We start from the raw sequence: 19,628 nt of genomic DNA, 5'->3' as shown, positions 1-19,628 counted from the left end.
GAAATTAAAAAAAAAAAAACAAAAAACAAAAAAACTACAAAGTAGAAGAAAATAATTGCAAACCATATACTCAACAAAGGAATAGTATCTAGAATATATAAAGAATTCAGAAAACTCATTAGTGAAAAACCCAAACATTCCAATTAGAAAATGGACAAAAGATATAAAGAGAAATTTCACTGAAGATATTTTAAGGTAATGAAAACTAAACCACAATGAGGTATCACTACACATCTATCAGAATGGCTAAAATAGAAAATAATGATACTACCAAATGCTGACAAGGATGGAGAGAAACTAGATGACTTAGATATGGCTGGTAGTAATATAAAATGGAATACTGTGAAAAATAATTTTGCTATTCCTTTTAAAACTAAAAATGAACTCACCATATGGCCCAGCAACTGAACTACTGAGCAGTTACCTCAAAGAAATGAAAACTTATTTCTACACAGAAACTTGTATACGAATGGTCGTGACAGCCGAACACTGAAAACTATTTAAATGTCCTTTGGTGGGTAAAATAGTCAAACAAATGGTAGTATATCACACAATGAAATAATTCTTAGCAATAAAAAAGAACTACCAGGGCACCTGGGTAGTTCAGACAGTTAAGCAGTAGAGTCATGATCTTGGGGTTGTAGGATGGAGCTCTACATTGGACTCTGTGCTCAGCAGGGAGGCTGCTTGAGATTCTCTCTCTCCCCCTCTCCCTCTGCACCTGCCACACCATTCCACACTCTAAAATAAATAAATAGATAGATAGATAGATAGATAGATAGATAGATAAATCTTAAAAAAAAAAAAAAAAACACCTATCAGTGTACAACACAACTTGGATGAACCTGAAAGAAATTATACTGAATGAAAAAAACCCAATCTTCAAAGAATACATAAGGCATGATTTCTTTTATATAACACTGGTGAAACATATAATTTACAGATAGAGAACTGATTGATAGATAGGGGTAGTAAGGCTATAAAATGGCAGCAAGAAGGAATTTTGTGGTGTCTTGATTATGGTCAAAGTTACATGCAACTATACATATAAAAATAAACTGCATAGACCTGAAGACACACAAATAAGTCCATGAGTAGTAAAATTTGAATAAGCTCTGTGAATGTCAATTCCTTGCTTCTGATACTGCTCTATTGTTAGGAAAGATGCTAACTATGGAGAAGGCTAAATGAAGAGTACACAGGGCATGCCTTCCTGTACACTTCTTCACAATTTCCTGCAAGTTGATAATTATTTCAAAATCAAAAGTTAAAAAAAAACCCACAAGTTACAGACTGGAAAAAAAAATCTATAAACTATATACCTAAGGACTAGTATCTAGAATACATAAAGCAACTCTCACTACTTACCTAAATTTCTAAAATTAAGAAGTGATAATAACAAATATGCTGGCAAGGATGCACAAAAACTGGACCTTAGATATTGCCAGTAGAAGTGTAAAATGGTTCAGTGTTTTTCTCAAAAAATTAAATACACACTTACACATATAATCCAGCAATCACACTCCTGGGCATATAGCCAAAATAGAGGAAACTTATGTGTATACAAATACCTACTCATGGGACACCTGGGTGGCTCATTCAGTTAAGCATCAGCTTTTGGCTCAGGTCATGATCCTGAGGTCCTGGGATCAAGCCCCAGGTTGGGTTCCCTACTCAGCAGGGAGTCTGCTTCTCCCTCCCCCTCTGTGTACGTTCTCTCTCTCAAGTAAGTAAATAAACCCTATTCATGAATGTTTATAATAACATCATTTGTGATAGACAAAAACTGGAAACAACCAAAATGCCCTTTGACAGGTAAGAAGGTAGAGAAATAATGATATATCCATACCATGAAATACTACTTAAACAACTAAAAGGAATGGATAGCAAATTTCTAAAATCAATCATAAATAAAATCAAAAGGTATCACACTGGGAAAAAAAAAAAATGGCTGCAATTTATATCACAAAATGCTAAATCCCTTCTACAAGTCAGAGGAAAATTTCCAATAAGCCAGTTTTTAAATGGGAAAAGTTCATGAACAACTCAAAAAATAAATGGAATATACATATTTAAAAAACCCTTCACTCTCATTCTTAGGAGAAATGAAAGTTAAAACATTATAAATAATGAGTTACAAATATACATCTATTATTTTTAAATGATCAGAAAGTTTAAAAACATGGTATTATTGAAGACACAGGAGAAAAAGCATTCTGCATAGCCAGTAGGATTATGAACTAGCACAAATCTTCTATGAAGGGAAATTTGGCAACAACTATCAAAATTTTAAATATATATTTTACTTCTAGGAATTTATCTTATAAAAATATTTTATACATTTAGACTTGTGCACAAGATATATATTACAAAACATTCTCTGTAATGCTGTTTTTAAATGCAGGAAACTATCTAAATGTTAATCAGTAGAATATTTAATAAAGCATAGTCCAATCAATCACATAGTAAGTAGATGCTAAAAAAGAATGTGGCAAATGTTTGCATATGCAGAGAAGTCTCTGGAAAGACAAAAAGGAACTGAAAGCAACACCTGTGGTTAAGATAAAGGTAGGAGAAGAACTTCTTTTCCATTATAAAGCCTTTTGTAGCTTTTGATATTTGTATCAAGCAAATATACTGATTGGAAAGTTTTAAAACAATCAAAAATGTTAAATAAAATAATTCCATGTTAATGGAGAAATAAAATAAAATAATTCCATGTAAATGGAGAAATAAACAAATCAGCAGTACAGAATAAGATTCAAAAAAATATTTGTTCAAAAAGTTTTGGAGGAAATAAAAGCTTTACTCTCATACAAGTAAAAATAAAATCTAGAGTTGATTTTTTTTTTTTAAGCCACATAAATATCAGAAACAGAAGTGCAAGTCATTTTTAATTTACTCATCTTGGAGACAGGATAGGTTTTCAAAAATCAGAGAAAAATCCAAAGCCACTGTTTTAACAGCAATCGATACATTAGACCATGTTAATAGACTAAAGAACAAAGACCACAGGATCATCTCAATAAATGGAGAAAAAAAATTAAACAAATTCCAACACACTTTCATGATTTAAAGAAAATTCAACAAAATAGACATCTCTGAAAAAATCTACAGCTAACAGAGTCAATGGTAAAAAACTAGATACCCTCTAAAGAGCAAGCTAAGAATGTCCACTCTTCAAGTTCAACAGCATATGAAGAGCATTATATACCATGAACAAGTGGGGCTTATGTGTGGAATGCAAGGATGGTTCAAAATGTAAAAATTAATAAATGTAATGTATCACATTAACAGAATGAAAGGAAAAAAAAAAAAAACAAGCAACACATGATCATTCCAATTGAGAGAAAGCACTTGACAAGTCAATACTCTTTCAGGATAAAAAACCTCAAAAGACTAGAAATATACAGACATTATTTCAACCAAATTGAGACAATATATGAAAAATGCACAGCTAATATCATAGCCAATAGTAAATGACTGAAAGCTTTTCTTCTAAGATCAAGCACAAGGAACTCTCTAACATCATACTAGAAGTCCCAGCCGTTATGTAAACAAAGAAATAAAATCCTAATTTGAAAGGAAGTAAAATAATCTCTGTTCATACGACATGACTTATATGCAGAAAACCCTAAAAAATCGATGACAAACTATTTGGATAAACTGATCCATCCAAGAAGTTGGATCAAATTCTCAAATATCAGTTTTTTCTAACATCAACAATGACCAATCTGAAAAGAAAATTAAGAAAACAATCTCATTTTCTATAGTATCAAAAAGGATGAAATACATAGGAATAAACTTAATCAAAGAGGTGAAAGACTTATAGGGGAAAAATTGCAAAGCAATGCTGAAATTAACACAAATAAATGGAAATATATCCAGTGCTCATAGATCAGAAGACCTATATTGTAAAAATGTGCATACTTCACAGCGATCTACAGATTCAATGCAATCCCTATCAAAATCCCAATGGCATTTTCTATAGAAACAAAAAAAATCATCCTAAAACTCATATGAAATCTCAAAGGACTTTGAGTAGCCAAAACAATCTTGAAAAAGAAGAAAGTCAGAGCCTTCATATTTCCTGATGTCAAAACAATAACAACGCTGTAATAATCAAAACAGTGTGTTACCGGCATAAAAACAGATATATAGATCAATGGAACAGGAATAAACCCAGAAATAAACCCTCACACATCAGTTCAAATGATCTTCAAAAAAGGTACTAAGACCATACAATGGGGAAAGAACAGTACTTTCTACAAATGATGTGGGGGGAAACTAAGTATCCACATGCAAAACAATGAAGTTGAGCCCTTCTGTTATAATATATACAAAAATTAACTAAAACTGGATTAAAGACCTTAAACTATAAAACTTCCAGAAGAAAACATAGGTGATAATAATTTGGCAATTATTTTTTGGATATGACACCAAAGACACAAGTAATAGACACTTGGGACTATACACCAAACTTAAAATCTACTCATCAAAGGAAACAACCAACAGATTGAAAGGCAACCTACTGAATGGCAGAAAATATCTGGAAATCACATATATGATCATGAGTTAATATCCAAAATAAAGAACTCCAACAACTCAACAACAAAAAACCCTATTAAAAAACAGGCAAAGGACTTGAATAGACAAGTTTCAAATAAGATATACAAATAGCCACAAGCACATGAATAAATGTTCACCATTATGAATCATTAGAGAAATGCAAATCAAAACCACCACTTCACAGCCATTAAGACAGCCACTAAAAAAAAAAAGAGAAAAAATAAGCAGTAGTAAGGATACTGCGAAACTGGAACCCCTTTGCACTGTTAGTGTGGAAAAATAAAATGGTGCAGTTACTATGGAAAACAGTATGATGACTACTCAAATAAGCAGAATTACCATTCAATACAGCATTCTCACCTTTGGATATATATCTAAAATAATTAAAGCAGAATCTCAAAGAAATGCTTGTACACAGCAACATTATTCACAATAGCCTAGAGGTGGAAGCAACCTAAATGCTCATCCACAGACGAATGGTTGGTTTAACAAATGTAGTATGCATACAATGGACTATAAGCCTTAAAAGGCAAGGAAATCCTGTCACATGCTACAGTACGGATGAACCTTGAAGGTGTTAAGTGAAATACGCCAGTCACAAAGACAAATACTGAATGATTCCACTCACATGAGGTATCCCAACTAGTCCAATTCTTAGAAACAAAAAAATATAATAGTGGTTACCAAGGGGCCGAGGGTAGGAGAAAATGTGGAATTGTTTAATGAGTATGGTTTCAGTTTTGCAAGATAAAAAGTTCTAGCATTTGTTGCACAACAATATAAATATACTTAAAACTACTAAATTGCAACTTAAAAATGGTTAAGAGGGTAAATATTTTACATTATTATTATTATTATTTTTTTTTTTTTTTTTTTTTTTTGAGAGAGGGAGAGAGCATGAGCAGGAGGGAAGGGGCAGTGGAAGAGAAGAGAATCCCAAGCGGGCTCCATACTCAGCTCAGTGCAGAGCCTGAAACGGGCCTCAATCCCATGATCATTTTTACCATAACTTTTAAATTTGGTAAATTTTACCATAACTTTTTAAATTTAAGAAGGAAATTAGAGGGGTGCCTGGCACAGCTCAGTTAGGCATCAGACTCTTCTTCGTTTCAGTGGGGTTCATGATTTCAGGGTCATGGGACTAAGCCCCATGTCAGGCTCTGAACATGGTGAGCAGTCTGCTGGAGAGTCTCTCTCCCTCTTGCTCTTCCCCTGCCCTACTCTTGCACGTGCTCTCTCACATAAATAAATAAATAAATCTTTTTAAAAAGGAAATTAGACACACCTCATTAAAAATTATATACCCTCCAAAAAGAATGAAGTACTCTTTATGCATGCTATAACACTGATGAAACCTGAAAACATCATACTAAGTAAAATAAGCCAGTCACAAAAGGCCATGTATTATATGATTCCATTTATATGAAACAGGCATAATAGGCAAATCTATACAGAAAGATGATTAGTGGTTTTTAAGGAACTGGGAAGAGAGAGGAATGACTGTTAATCAGCATAGAGTTTCTTCTCAGAGTGATGAAAAATTTTTATATTAAATTGTGGTGATGAATGCCTAACTCCATGAATATACTAAAAAAATTAAATTGTACACTTCAACAGAGTGAAATTTAAAATATGTGAATTACATCTCGATGAAGCTATTATTTTAAAAATCCAAACACCATAAAAGTCGTAACTAACAGATCTGACAACTTAATTGTTTTCAACTTCCGTGTTGAAAGATTTTATAAATTACATAATAAGATAAGTAACAGACTGAGATAAAATATTTACAACATATAATAGAGAGTTGACTAGTATGCATTACTCAAAATATACAAACCCATAAGAAAAAAAAAAGGAAAATGAGCAAGAATATGAACAAGCATTGAGCTGCAAATGGTTAATGGTCATAAAAACATTCATTTTAGCAGTAAGCAAAGGTATACAAATTAAAACAAAATATTTTCATTATATCAGTTTACAAAATTTCTTAAATATTGGATAAAACTGTGGCTAACAGGCACACATAAGAATGTTCATAGGAATATAACTGTTTTACGGTCAGGGACGCAATTGACAGCAAATGAAAGATACACATATCCTTTCACCTAGCAAAACTACTTCAGATTTAAAGAAATACATATTATATATGTATGTATTATGTTATATATAAGGATGTTCACTGGAAAAAAAATGGAAACAATCTATACATTCATGGAAAGTAGAAAGCTTATGATAATACTATGATACATTCCAAAGGAATGGATACCTTCCCCTTACAGGAAGGTATGTATATACCCTGACCCTTGAATAACACAGGGATTAGGGGCACTGATTCCAATGCAGATGGAAACCTGCATATAACATGACTCACCCAAAATCTGACTAATAACCTACCACTGACCAGAAGAAGCCTTACTGATAACATGAACAGTCAACACATATTTTCCATGTTGTATGTATTATCTACTGTGTTCTTACAATAAAGGGAAAAGAAAATCATAACAAAAAGAAAATACATTTAGAGTGCAGTACTATATTTAACCAAAAAAAAAAAAAAATCTGCATATAAGTGGACCCAAGTTGTTCATGGGTCAACTGTACATACTAAATACAATTCAGAAGATCTGGGCTTGGATAATCTCTATTTTTAATGAGCACCTCCAAAAATTCTGATTCCACTATTCCATAAAACAAAAATGTTAAATTCATAATCCCTGGTGAATAAAATCCCATTCATCTTTATCCCTAGGTTATGCCTTTTAGTTTACTTGGTCTTGCATTTTTAAGATGAATTAATTTTTTTTTATTCCTCTACTAGACCATGGACTCTTTAAAGAACCATGTCTTTTTTTAGAATTTTTATTTATTCATTTATTTAAGTAATCTCTACCCAATATGGGGCTTGAACTCACGACCACAAGAATAGGAGTCACCTGCTCTTCTGACTGAACCAGTCAGGCATCCAGAACCATGTGTTAATCTTCCTCAGACAACAGAAGGTGCTTGGCACAAAAGGTACTTAATAAATATTAGTTGAAGGATGCCTGGGTGGCTCAGTGGTTGAGCATCTGCCTTTGGCTCAGAGCATGATCCTGGGGGTCCTGGGATCGAGTGCCACATTGGGCTCCCTGCGAGAAGCCTGCTTCTCCCTCTGTCTGTCTCTGCCTCTCTCTCTCTCTCTTTCTCTCATGAATAGATAAAAATCTTTAAAACAAACAAATAAATAAATATTAGTTGAATGAATAAATTTTTAAAACTTAAAAGTAAGTTTTTTTTTAAAGTTATGTTGTTTAAAAAGTCACAAATTTCTTGGCAGGAAGAGATGGAGAAGATTCTACTTCCATGACTATTGGTATTTACATAAAAATGAAAACATGCTTTATTAAGAACTTTGTTCTTTTGGAATATTTTACTCGATCCAATGAAAAGGATAAATCAGCAAAAAAGAGAGAACAGACTGAAGAAAATAACCATGATAAATGATGAATCTTCTATAATTCCATTTTATTTCTTTTTTATTCAAGTAATTTTAAAAGAACTTTAAAATATTCATTTTTTTTCTACTGCTTTTAAGGAAATTTACAATCTCTATCTTATTTTTAAGGTCTCTCTCTACATCTTAGAAAATACTATAAGTTATTTTAAGGCAAAAATATTAAAAACCATCAGAAAAATGTTGAGATTAACTACAAATATGTCATCTTAAAAGACTGTTAGCAAAGAACTAAAATCTAGACAGCACTGAAAAAAGTTTAATTTTCTTTACAATATTTAGGTATTTTAAGTTATGAAGGATCTGTAATTTTAACATACTTTCCTTTAAAAAAAAAAAAAAACCTAGGGGCTAACATCTAGAAAATGAGAGAAGTGAAAAATGAGAATTCCCCATATATGCTGTGAATTTCAAACAGATCCAAACTGATTTGCTGAAATAAAACTCCATTTCACTTACAATGTGTACTGGTAAAGATTGTCCTATAAAATTAAAATCTCAAGCACTTTTTTTTTTAAGATTTTATTTATTTATTTATTCATGAAAGACACAGAGACAGAGAGGCAGAGACACAGGTAGAGGGAGAAGCAGGCTCCCTCCAGGGAACCGATACAGGACTTGATCCCAGGACCCCAGGATCACACCCTGAGCCAAAGGCAGATATTCAATCGTTGAACCACTCAGGCATTCCTAAAGAACAATTTTTAAAATCTTTTTATTTTTATTTATTTTTTTAAAAAAGATGATTTGTGACAGAGAGAGGAAAAACAAGTAGATGGCAGAGGGAGAGAGAGAAGCAGATTCCCCCTCCCTGCTCAGCAGGGAGCCTGATGCAGGGGCTTGATCAGGACCCTGAGATCATGACCCAAGTCAAAGGCAGACATCTAACCAACTGAGCCACCCAAGCACCCCTAAATCATTTTATTTTTAATATCTCATGTTATATAATAGGAAGAACACTGGCTTTGGAAGCAAACTTATATTCAAATTCTAGCACCATCTCTTAAGTTTTGTGAACTAACCTCATGCAGACCTTAGCTACCTCTTATGTAACATTCAGGCTACGGGCCTAAACTTCCAAAGTTGTTTAGAAGCTTAAATGAGATAACAGACACAAAGCTCTTAACTTATGCTTGTCCAAGTAGGTGCCTAATAATTTTTATTTATGTATCCCATTTCTCTCCCTACCTGATATGTTAAAGACTTCATGATAAGCATTTTTTAAAGATTTGTTTTAGAGGAAGAGAGAATCCTCATGTAAACTCCCCGCTGAGCGGGACATAGGGCTAGATCCCAGGATCCTGAGATTATGACCTGGGCCAAAATCAGGAGTCTGCCACCTAACTGACAGAGCCACCTAGGCACTCCTTCATGATAATCATTTTTAACTCATCATTAAAATATTCTACATAGTAGATATATCACAGGATAATGAAGTATTTTCTACTATTGGATTTTTAGGTTATTTCTAATTTTTATATTAGTAATCATGTTACAGTGAATATTCTTAGGCTTTGGGTCCCCAAAGGGGAATTAACAGATCAAAAAGTATTTTTAAACTCTTGCTACATAATGTCAATCTGTACTCTCAAAGAGCTATATTATAATTTATATTGCTACCACCAGTAAATATAAATTTTAACAAATCTTATCAATACTAGACAGAAGTATATATTTTGAAATCTAGTACTACAGACAAGATTTCAAGCCTCATGGTTGTCTTATTTTTAATTTTCTTTACGAACTAGTAAAAGTACCTTTTCGTGTTTCCTTGTTGCATTTCCCTTTTGCTAACTTACCTATTCATATATTTTGCCCAACAGAATCTAAGTAGCCTCCCCCATGCTGATTTGTGAGAGTTCTTTCCTTTAGTCTTATGTATGTATGATTAAAATATTTTCTATTTGGTATTTACTTTTATACTTGGGGTTTTTTTAAAAAACCATGATGTATCAGTTTAACATTTTTATATAAGCAACTCTATCATTTTCCTTGTGATCTCCTACAATTGTATATAGACATATTTATATAATTTATATAAACATAAATTGCTAACTTTACATTTAAAGTTTATTTGGGATGGGGCACCTGGGTGGCTCAGTTGGCTAAGTGGCCGACTCTTGGTTTTAGCTTAGGTGGATCTTTCGGGCTCTGAACTTAGCGTGGAGTCGGCCACAGATTCTCACTCCCCCTCCCTCTCCCTCCAGCTCATGTGCTCTCTCTTGCTCTCTCTCAAATAAATAAAATCTTTTAAAAAAATAAAATAAAGTTTATGTGGGGAGATGGTGAAAAGAAGCACAAAATATTATCAGTATTTATATTATACACAAGTGATATTCCCTTCTGATCCATCATTAAACTCATTAATTTAAAAATTAAAATAAAATTTAAGAGCCAAAATAAAATAATCAAAAATATGGCTCTAAAATAAACAGTGAAGCAAAATTCTAGGAACTGCAGAGGACATACAGAAATAATTTAGACTTTTATATTTCTACTTGCCTTAAAATTGATTTAATTCTAATAATACATTCAACATCCAGCTTCTTTTGAACTGTAATATCCCCATATTTGACATATCTAAAGCTTATTTACATTTTAGTTTTAATAAATTTAGCAGCAGTACTGCCAAAAACTTAGAACTAATCTCTGCTCAAAACCGAGTTCATCTGCAAACCCTGTTGGCAATAAAGTAGTATGGCTCAAGAAAAGGAATGGCTTAAAATTATCTTCCAATCACCCAGATATCTATCAACAAAATTTCTTTTAAAAAAAGGAAAGAACTTGATTGTCAAAATTGGGTTCTTCCTTTGTTGCACCATCTTACCTGCCCCATGATTACCACACCCAAGTCCTCCAGCTGGCTGGTCTGCAACTCATATGGAACCCAATTTGTGCTGGGGAGACTGAGCCAAAGCAGTGTGGAACCCACTGGCAAAGTCTGAAATGCTGCATTTCAAACACCACATATACTACATACTTGATCTTTAACTTCTAGTAGAATCTTATATGTTGGATTTCTTTGTATTTAATTGCTGCTGAACCTAAACAGCTGGCTCATTAATATCATAATTAAGATTTTCAATTTCATATTTACAACTACACGGAGGAGTTCTTTACTGATTCTGATTTACTAATTCTATCAAGGTTCCTTTTCAACCCAAAAAAGTTTTTTATTCTTAGTTCCCAAGATAATCCTTAAAAACACAGTCATTTATTAAAAACATAGCACCACTAGAAAAACAGTAATCACAATATTAAATAAAAAGACAGAATATTATTTACAAAGGAATATAGGTTTAGGAGGTAAATCTTAGATTTTGTTTTGAAAGTCAGAAGCCAGTGCTGCCAAATTAGGAAGAAAAGTTTCTAGGAAAAAAAACCCACCTAGAGAAAAAATTAGTGCTCTGATTTCCGAAAATTCAAGTACAGAAGAGCAAAGCCTTGTATTGAATTGTTAGAAGGCAAATTTTCTAAAAGCACAGAAGACTGAATCATAAAACCTTTGAATGCCCTTTCCAATACTTATCAGAGCCTGCGTCCTTGAATTTGCATCACCTGATCTCCAAGCAGTGGCTATCAGGCATGTGGAGGAAGGCAAACTCAATTATAAAAAAAATGAGAGAAGGAAACTGTGAAATCTAATCCAATGCCAGAGGAGCCCTTGGCAGAAAACACTGGTAACCAACGTTATTAAGATATAGCAGAAACCTTACCCAAGCTGCACAAAACAAGATGGATCATTTTAACTATTTAGAAGTGCTGAGGCATCTGCTGCCTTTCTACCTAAGGCAAAACCCAAACCACACATTCTGTGTGTGTGTGTGTGTGTGTGTGTAAATTATTCATACAGCTTCCCAAGCCTAAAATAATTGTAATTTTCTATATAAAAGTGTTCTATTTTAAAAAGGAAAGAAAGCAACCTAGCTTTCTAAAATACTGAGACTATAAACCCCAATACATCTAGTCAGTCTTCCTAGGAAGTACAGTATTTGTCCCACATCAAGTAAGAACTAGTTGTAACAAAGTTCAAGAAAATCCAAATATATATAACCCAGACAACAGATATTCATGGTGTTTAATGGGGAAAGGCTGTTTAACAAACATTAAACCTTAAATAGAAGACACTTTCCAAGATTTAAAAAGGAGAAAGATAGGGGGCGCCTAGCTGGCTCAATTGGTAGAGTATGCAACTGGCTCTTGGAATTCTAAGTTCCAGCCCCATGCTGTAACAGATTCTACACTCAAACTGCTGCACAAGTCTTTAAATACTCTCTGCTCTAAAAAGAAAGACTGAAACTGGGAAATCTACAGTCTAAAACAAAGGCCTTGACCTACACCAAAAGGCTGGCAAGTGAATATACATTAATATGTTTTACATTAAAACAAAATATTTAAGTTATTATGTACCATTTCTATCAGTTGGTTCCAATTTGGGTAAGAGAAAATGTTGTATCCTTTGATAATCAATTAAATCACTGAATGAGAACATCAGAAATAACGCTCAATAACAATTATTATTCCTCATACCAATCTATGAGAAATCCATAGACACATGATGTGAATTTATTCAGAGGTACTACTTAAGACCTTTAAAAATCTGAGAATGGGGCACCTGGGTAGCTCAGTGATTGAGGTCTGCCTTTGGCTCGAGTCGTGATCCTGGGGTCCTGGGAATGAGTTCCACATAGGGCTTCCCGCAGGGAACCTGCTTCTCCCTCTGTGTGTGTGTGTGTGTGTGTGTGTGTGTGTGTGTGTGTGTCTCACTCTCTCATGAATAAATTAAAAAAAAAAAAAACCTGAGAATGGGGGTGCCTAGCTCACTGGATAGAGCACATGACTCTTGATCAAAGGGTTGTGAGTTCAAGCACCACATTGGGTATAGAGATTACTTAGAAATAAAAGCTTTTTAAAAATGAATGAATTAATTAATGAAAAATAAAAACCTAAAAAGGAAGACATCCCTTGAGAGGATATAACGTGGCTTCAATTTGATATACAGCAAACCTTGTGATGATGACTCAACAAACTTTTACATGAGTACTCCAAATGAAGGCAAAGCTATCTATTCTCTATTTGTTAGCCTTTGAAATAATTAAAACTACTAAAAATATTTAAAGGTACTGTTTTAAAAATGTAGTTGCTCTTTGAAAAATTTACCTGAGTCAAGGAAAATAGAAATAACTAAATCACTAACAAACACGAAACTGAGTATTAATGAATGTTTACCCATGTTAGAATGAAGCCAAATATTCTTTCAATCACTGTGAAAATATTTTGTGCTTTTGCCATTATGTTCTAACACGGCAATGTAAACAATATAAATGATAATACTCTAAAAAAAAAAAACCCAAAACAGTAATATTCTAAACAATTTTATTATTCTAAAGAACTGAGGGAAAATATTTTGCCACTGAATAGACATGACAAGATATTTTAATCCAAAATGATTTGTCCATTTGACTTTCATAATTGTAAATTTGATAGCTGAGCAACAACAGTGGCACATTGTAAAAATAAGGTATTTCAAAGTACACTTCTAACACATGGTGCTCAATATACTATGAAGATTAAAATATCCTGTGCCCCATTTTTTATTGGTATGGATCAATAATATATGTGGCTAAGAACCTCCTGGATTAAGTCAGTATTTGAGATTCTCCTTTTCATGAAAACAAAATCAGAAATAAACACACACACAAAACAATGACTGACTAGAACACAACAGAAATATTTTTAAATTTCTAAAGTAAGTAGTGTCTATAGATTCTATATTAAACATGTGATATATATCTTTGTAAATGGGGGGGAAATGTAGAGTATATTAAATATCCAAGTCATCAATTAACCAAAGAGATTATAATGGGGGTAGAAACAATAAAGGGAAGGACATCTCGTTTCTCCCCACTCTATTTCCCATCCCTATCATAAGCCACTATTTATGATAGATTATATAATATCCCTCAGTTGTATCTGAATGGTAAAATGATTAAAATTCACTAAATTAGAGGAAGTAAAAGACTATCTACTGTATTTAAATCAACCAGAGAACTAATAAATGTTTACTGAACAATTACCATGTAACAAATTCACAGATAGCTATTATGGAAATATAAAGATGAATACAGCAAAACCCTTCCATTTTGAGGAACAACAAAATGTTGTAAGAACATGCTAGAAAGTGAAAGCAAGTTTGGATGGGGGGAAGGAACAGACAAATATGGGAGGAAATCTTAGAATCATGGAAATGGTTTTGAAAAGCATTTAAAATAAGCCTCATAGGACCAACAAGATTTTAATGATAGGCAAAAATAATAAACCAAGCATTTTACTTTATAACAACCTTTACTATCTCCCAATTCTTCTAATTAACTATGGACAATGAAAAGAATTCTCTTTTATGAATATATGGTTCCATAATAAAGGATCTTAAAATTACTCACTGTTCAAGAAATAACAAAATTAGTTTAAGAATGGGTTAACAATTACCTAATAAAACTGGGGATACCAAAACTATTGTAATCTGGGCTATAAACATGAACCATACAGAAAACCATTCAAGTTACATCAAACATCTTAAAATCTGTTTAATGATTAAGGCCAAAAGAGGGGTGGGGAATGAAAACTTAAATTTACTTTCTGGACTCAAGAGATATTTGTAATGAACTAGCTGGCCATAGGTCAAAACTAATTCTTATGAGCTTGTAATGATTTTAAACGTATATATATTTAAAAACAAAGAGAATGTTAGAAGTAATTTACTTTTTCAGAAAATGTTGTTTTCCTATATTCAGAACAGATGAGCTATTGGCAAAAGTAATACTTTAGAAAACTGAATTCTATGATGAAGTAGTCACTTCATTTAATGAAGCAGAAATAGTTTTTTATTTTATTTTATTTTATTTTTTTTTATTTATTTATGATAGTCACAGAGAGAGAGAGAGAGAGAGGCAGAGACACAGGCAGAGGGAGAAGCAGGCTCCATGCACCGGGAGCCCGACGTGGGATTCGATCCCGGGTCTCCAGGATCGCGCCCTGGGCCAAAGGCAGGCGCCAAACCGCTGCGCCACCCAGGGATCCCAGAAATAGTTTTTTAAATAACATAAAGAATCTTATAGATTCTTTCATTTTTTTGCCAAATAGACAGGACTTTAAAATATATTCAGCCTAAACTCTGCAATTACTTAAAATCCTTTTTCAATAAATCTTTTTCAGATTCACTGAGCATTCCCTCCCCTGAATATTTACTGAGTCAATAAACCTCCACAAATTACTTTCTGGTAAGATCATTTTATGCATAACCAAAATGATGATTTTTATTTCAATTCTATGGTAAAAATGAGAAATTAGAAATCTATATACCACCGAGCAATTCTATTAACACCTATTCATTGTGTTGCATACCACAACGGATTTATTCAATAAAAACTAGTATTCAAATCAAATTATACTTCAAATGCACAATTTTTATTATGTGTGGCAATTGTTCTATAAAGTCATCACAAACAATAAATTAGTAAATAATGAACCAATCAATGCTCCTAGGGAATACATAGGGCTAGGTTCCTGCAAGCCCTGATGACATTTGCAGCAACTAACCACAATGTAACCTTGTTTTAGGTGTGTCTCTGTTCAAGGACACCTTATTTAATATATACTGGTGATTCATTAACACTACCTTATAGCCAACAGCATTCACTCAAGCCTGAACAAAACTGAATACATATATTTTTTTTTTCCTTTAGGTGAACTGCAGCCTTTTTGCATTTAGGAACACTAGACAGAACTTCAGCACTATGGCTGGGGGCTATTTATAACTGAAATCACCAACAAAAAGCACAAAAGTGCAAAGAACATGACACTAAACAGAGCACAAGAGGACACATCTTTACAGTATGAGAGCTGAAAACAAGGCTGCAAGAGTCACCTTGTGGGAAAGAGCGAATCCAAAGACTCAGATTTTTCACCATTCTGTGCATGTCCATAATGACCATGAAACTGTTGTAATGATTTTGAAATTATAAATAAATTTGAAATATCAGATATTCACATACACAGAATGTGCAAATAACAAGAACTGACAGTACAAAGAAAGCCTAATTAAATAAATCTCATGAGAAATACTTTAATACTTCAATCTAGTCAATTTTACAAATACAAGGGTTTACTTACTAGTTATCAAGGATGGGAAAAACTTTATGGCATTGTTTTTAAAAATTACCAAAAACAGCTCATTGGGTAGTCTATGTTTTTTTTTTTTTTTTTTAAGATTTTATTTATTTATTCATGAGAGACACAGAGAGAGAGAGAGAGGCAGAGACACAGGCAGAGGGAGAAGCAGGCTCCATGCAGGGAACCCAACGTGGGACTTGATCCCGGGTCTCCAGGATCAGGCCCTGGACCAAAGGCAGGCACTAAACCACCGAACTACCCGGGCTGCCCTCTATAAATTTTCAGATAAAGATGGAAAAATTATTTAAAATTTACTGCCTAAAGAAATAAAATAATAAATAAAATGAAATGAAATGAAATGAAATGAAATGAAATAAATAAAATAAAATAAAATAAAATAAAATAAAATAAAATAAAATAAAATAAAATAAAATAAAATTTACTGCCTATTCTTTAAAAGTCATTAGGAGAAAAGCACTATAGAAAAATATAAAAAATTATAGCTTTAAGAACATAATTTCTTTTTTTTTTTTTGAAAGAACATGATTTCTTAGGAACTGTTTCTAATATCTTTCAGAGGAAAATCAGATAGGTTTACCCATTACTATTATACATCGAAAAGTTCATAAGGATGAAAGTATCCTGAAGTATTAAAGTATAAAATACAAAATGTGTAAGTTATGATACATGTTAAGCTAAAAAGGCATGAAAAGATTATCAGTGTAGACAATTAGAAATTGTCTAACATTAACAAATATATTCAAACAAAGTACCTCAGTGAAATTAAAAATAATTGACTTAAAATTCTCTCAATTCTAATTTAAACTTTACAATAAAGTTTAATTATAATGTTTGTATAAGTTTAACATTATAACTATGTGTAAAAAAAATTACTATAATGTCTGTCAAATTCGCATTTCTACTGTTTATAACAAAATTTAGATACATGTAAACATCATCTATTCACTGGTACTCGAAATTTATATTACTGAAAATGAAAACAGCAAGATACATTAATTAAGACCAAAAGAGAATTTGGTCTCAAATCAAATAAAAGCTACCAACAATTTTTCCTTTTAAATTTCAAATGATGTTCACTATAGCACGGTTTTTGGCAGCAAAAAAAAAAACTAGAAAAATTTGTTTTTTAATAGGGGATGTATTTAAATCATGGAATAGTATACACTCTTTTAACAAGAAATGAGCTAGAATGTATGAGTATGTATATATATACATACACACATACACTATGTGTATGTGTGCATGCATAGCCTTCAATTAAAAATGTGAAACAAGATAGAGATGTCTCTATTGGAGGGAGAAAAGGCAAGTCATGGAATATGATGAAAATATGATTCCTTCTTGAAAAACAAGACATATAGTTTGTTTATATATGCATGCACACTAAACTACTAATGAGGAAAAGACTTTGACATTTCATTTTTTATAATGAGCACGTATATGTTTTATAAGCATACAATAGGTTCTTGACAAATGTTAGATTCCCTTATTAGAGCTATTTTAAAAATACAATAATGTGATATAAAATTCATGTTGTTTGAAAAGGATTCCTATAATCTTAATTTATTCAGGTAATTCTGTTAAATATAATTAAAAACAAACATTTCCCAATTCAAAGAATTTCAGTATGTTCTCAAAATTTAACACTAACCAATCCCCCAAACTGAAATGTTTACTGATTTATAAACAAGGGTCAGCAAACTTTTTCTGTAAAGGTGAGACAGCAAATATTTTAGGTCTTGCAGACAAACATAGTCTCTGCTACACATTATTCTTTTTGTTCTTGCCTTTGGTTTTTTTACAACCCTTTGGGAATATTAAAAACAAAATAAAAAAAAAAAAGCCCAGGTTATTATAATTATTATTATTCACAAAAAACAGACAGCAGGCTGGAGTCGCCTTGCTGGCCACAGCTTGTCAACCACTAATTTACAACAATAAACCAGCACCTGGACATCACATATTTTAAATATGACAAAGGTATCAAGGATCACAATACTCAGTTTTATTCTATGTTAAATAAAGTAAGGTTAAAAAAAAAGGTAGTATTGGCAAAACTAAAATTACAAGTTGATTAATATAGTGAATTCTATTAATATGCTAAACATTAATCAAACAATGGTAAAACACAATTAATAAAATTTCATTCAAGTATTCATATTATAAAACCATGATCATGTGTGCACCTGCAAAGCACACATATCCACTTGAAAAAGTCAGCTGAAATTGAAATACTACACATCAAAGCTCAAATCCCTTTTTATAATAATTAAAACCATTTACTCATTTAAATAACCAAAACTAGTCAGTCATTTGTTTTAGATGTTATCAACCCTTGAATATTAAGAATTGAATTCTGAGGCTGGTAGTATTACTAGAATTAATTTTTTAATTTGTTAGAGTTATAATAAAAATATTAATAATTAAAAAATTACACTTTAAAGGTTTACATTCTTGGAAACTTTTTAATATTTACTGTGTCAGCAACCATCACTGGAAACTTGACTATACTTTTTTCTTTGCCTAAAAGACAGCTTTTACATATTTGATTTTGTCTAAAACTGAAAGATCCTTATTGTAATCTGAATGCTACTATCAAAGGAAAATTTCATTATGAATACTAAACTGGGTCAAATCGAAACTATCTCCCCATCCCACCCCCCTCAAGTAACCAAATAACCATTATAGAATAATCTTACCTAGACTGGTGGGTTTTATCAGTTCATCCAGTAAATCATAAAATGGTAATTTTTGAAGTTTTATATCCGGATGGACTGGGTGAAGAGCTGATGTAAGATGTGGGAGTTCCAGTTCATGTTTAGGTCCCAGAAGAGAAACAGGGAGTAACGGTGATGATGCAGGGTGACCATCGTAAGTGAGCTGTGGAATGGTAGATGGAGACAAAGTTGCTGGCATAGGACTTGAATGGACATTGGGGATGGACAAGTCCGCGGGCGTCATGATTTTCTGGGGGAACCTCCGCCTATAGAGTTCTTTAATTTTCATTTGCACAGCAGGACTGCAGCCAGCCTTTAGCAAATGCAGGGCTTTTGTGAGAAGTTCGTGTTTGCGTCCGTGCTTGTTTCTCCCAGCGTAGCCCAACAGTACTTGGAGTTCAGAAACTCTAAGGCTCATAACCATTTGCTTAGAGACAAAACAAAATGTAAAATGTTAGTATTCCAATAACATATTACAATTAAACAGTATAAATTACAATTAATACTTTGTTATAACCCTTTCTCCTCATGGTTTGTTCAGTTACAGCCAATTCTAGTTATTTCCAACTTCAAATAAGTAACCAAGAAAATTTAATACTCATAAATTCAGTGACGTCTACCCAGGGTTATGAAAGATGTAAGATGACATATAC

The 19,628-nt window shown here is 32.5% G+C and overlaps 1 protein-coding gene across 6 annotated transcripts in view; it reads right to left on the bottom strand.

The window, feature by feature from the left end:
* The window catches only part of PIAS1 (protein inhibitor of activated STAT 1), a 116,141-nt gene that overhangs the window by 65,384 nt on the left and 31,129 nt on the right, over positions 1–19,628 (bottom strand). For all 6 annotated transcript variants that reach the window (XM_038580802.1, XM_038580807.1, XM_038580805.1 and 3 more), the window contains one exon: positions 18,958–19,402. In XM_038580802.1, the coding sequence (XP_038436730.1) occupies positions 18,958–19,402 (445 nt within the window). The remainder of the gene's footprint in view (positions 1–18,957; positions 19,403–19,628) is intronic.

This window comes from Canis lupus, chromosome 30 (genome assembly GCF_011100685.1).
Source record: "Canis lupus familiaris isolate Mischka breed German Shepherd chromosome 30, alternate assembly UU_Cfam_GSD_1.0, whole genome shotgun sequence".
NCBI lineage: Eukaryota > Metazoa > Chordata > Mammalia > Carnivora > Canidae > Canis > Canis lupus.
Note: the sequence above shows the minus strand (reverse complement) of the source record. Positions and strands in the feature narration are given on the sequence as shown.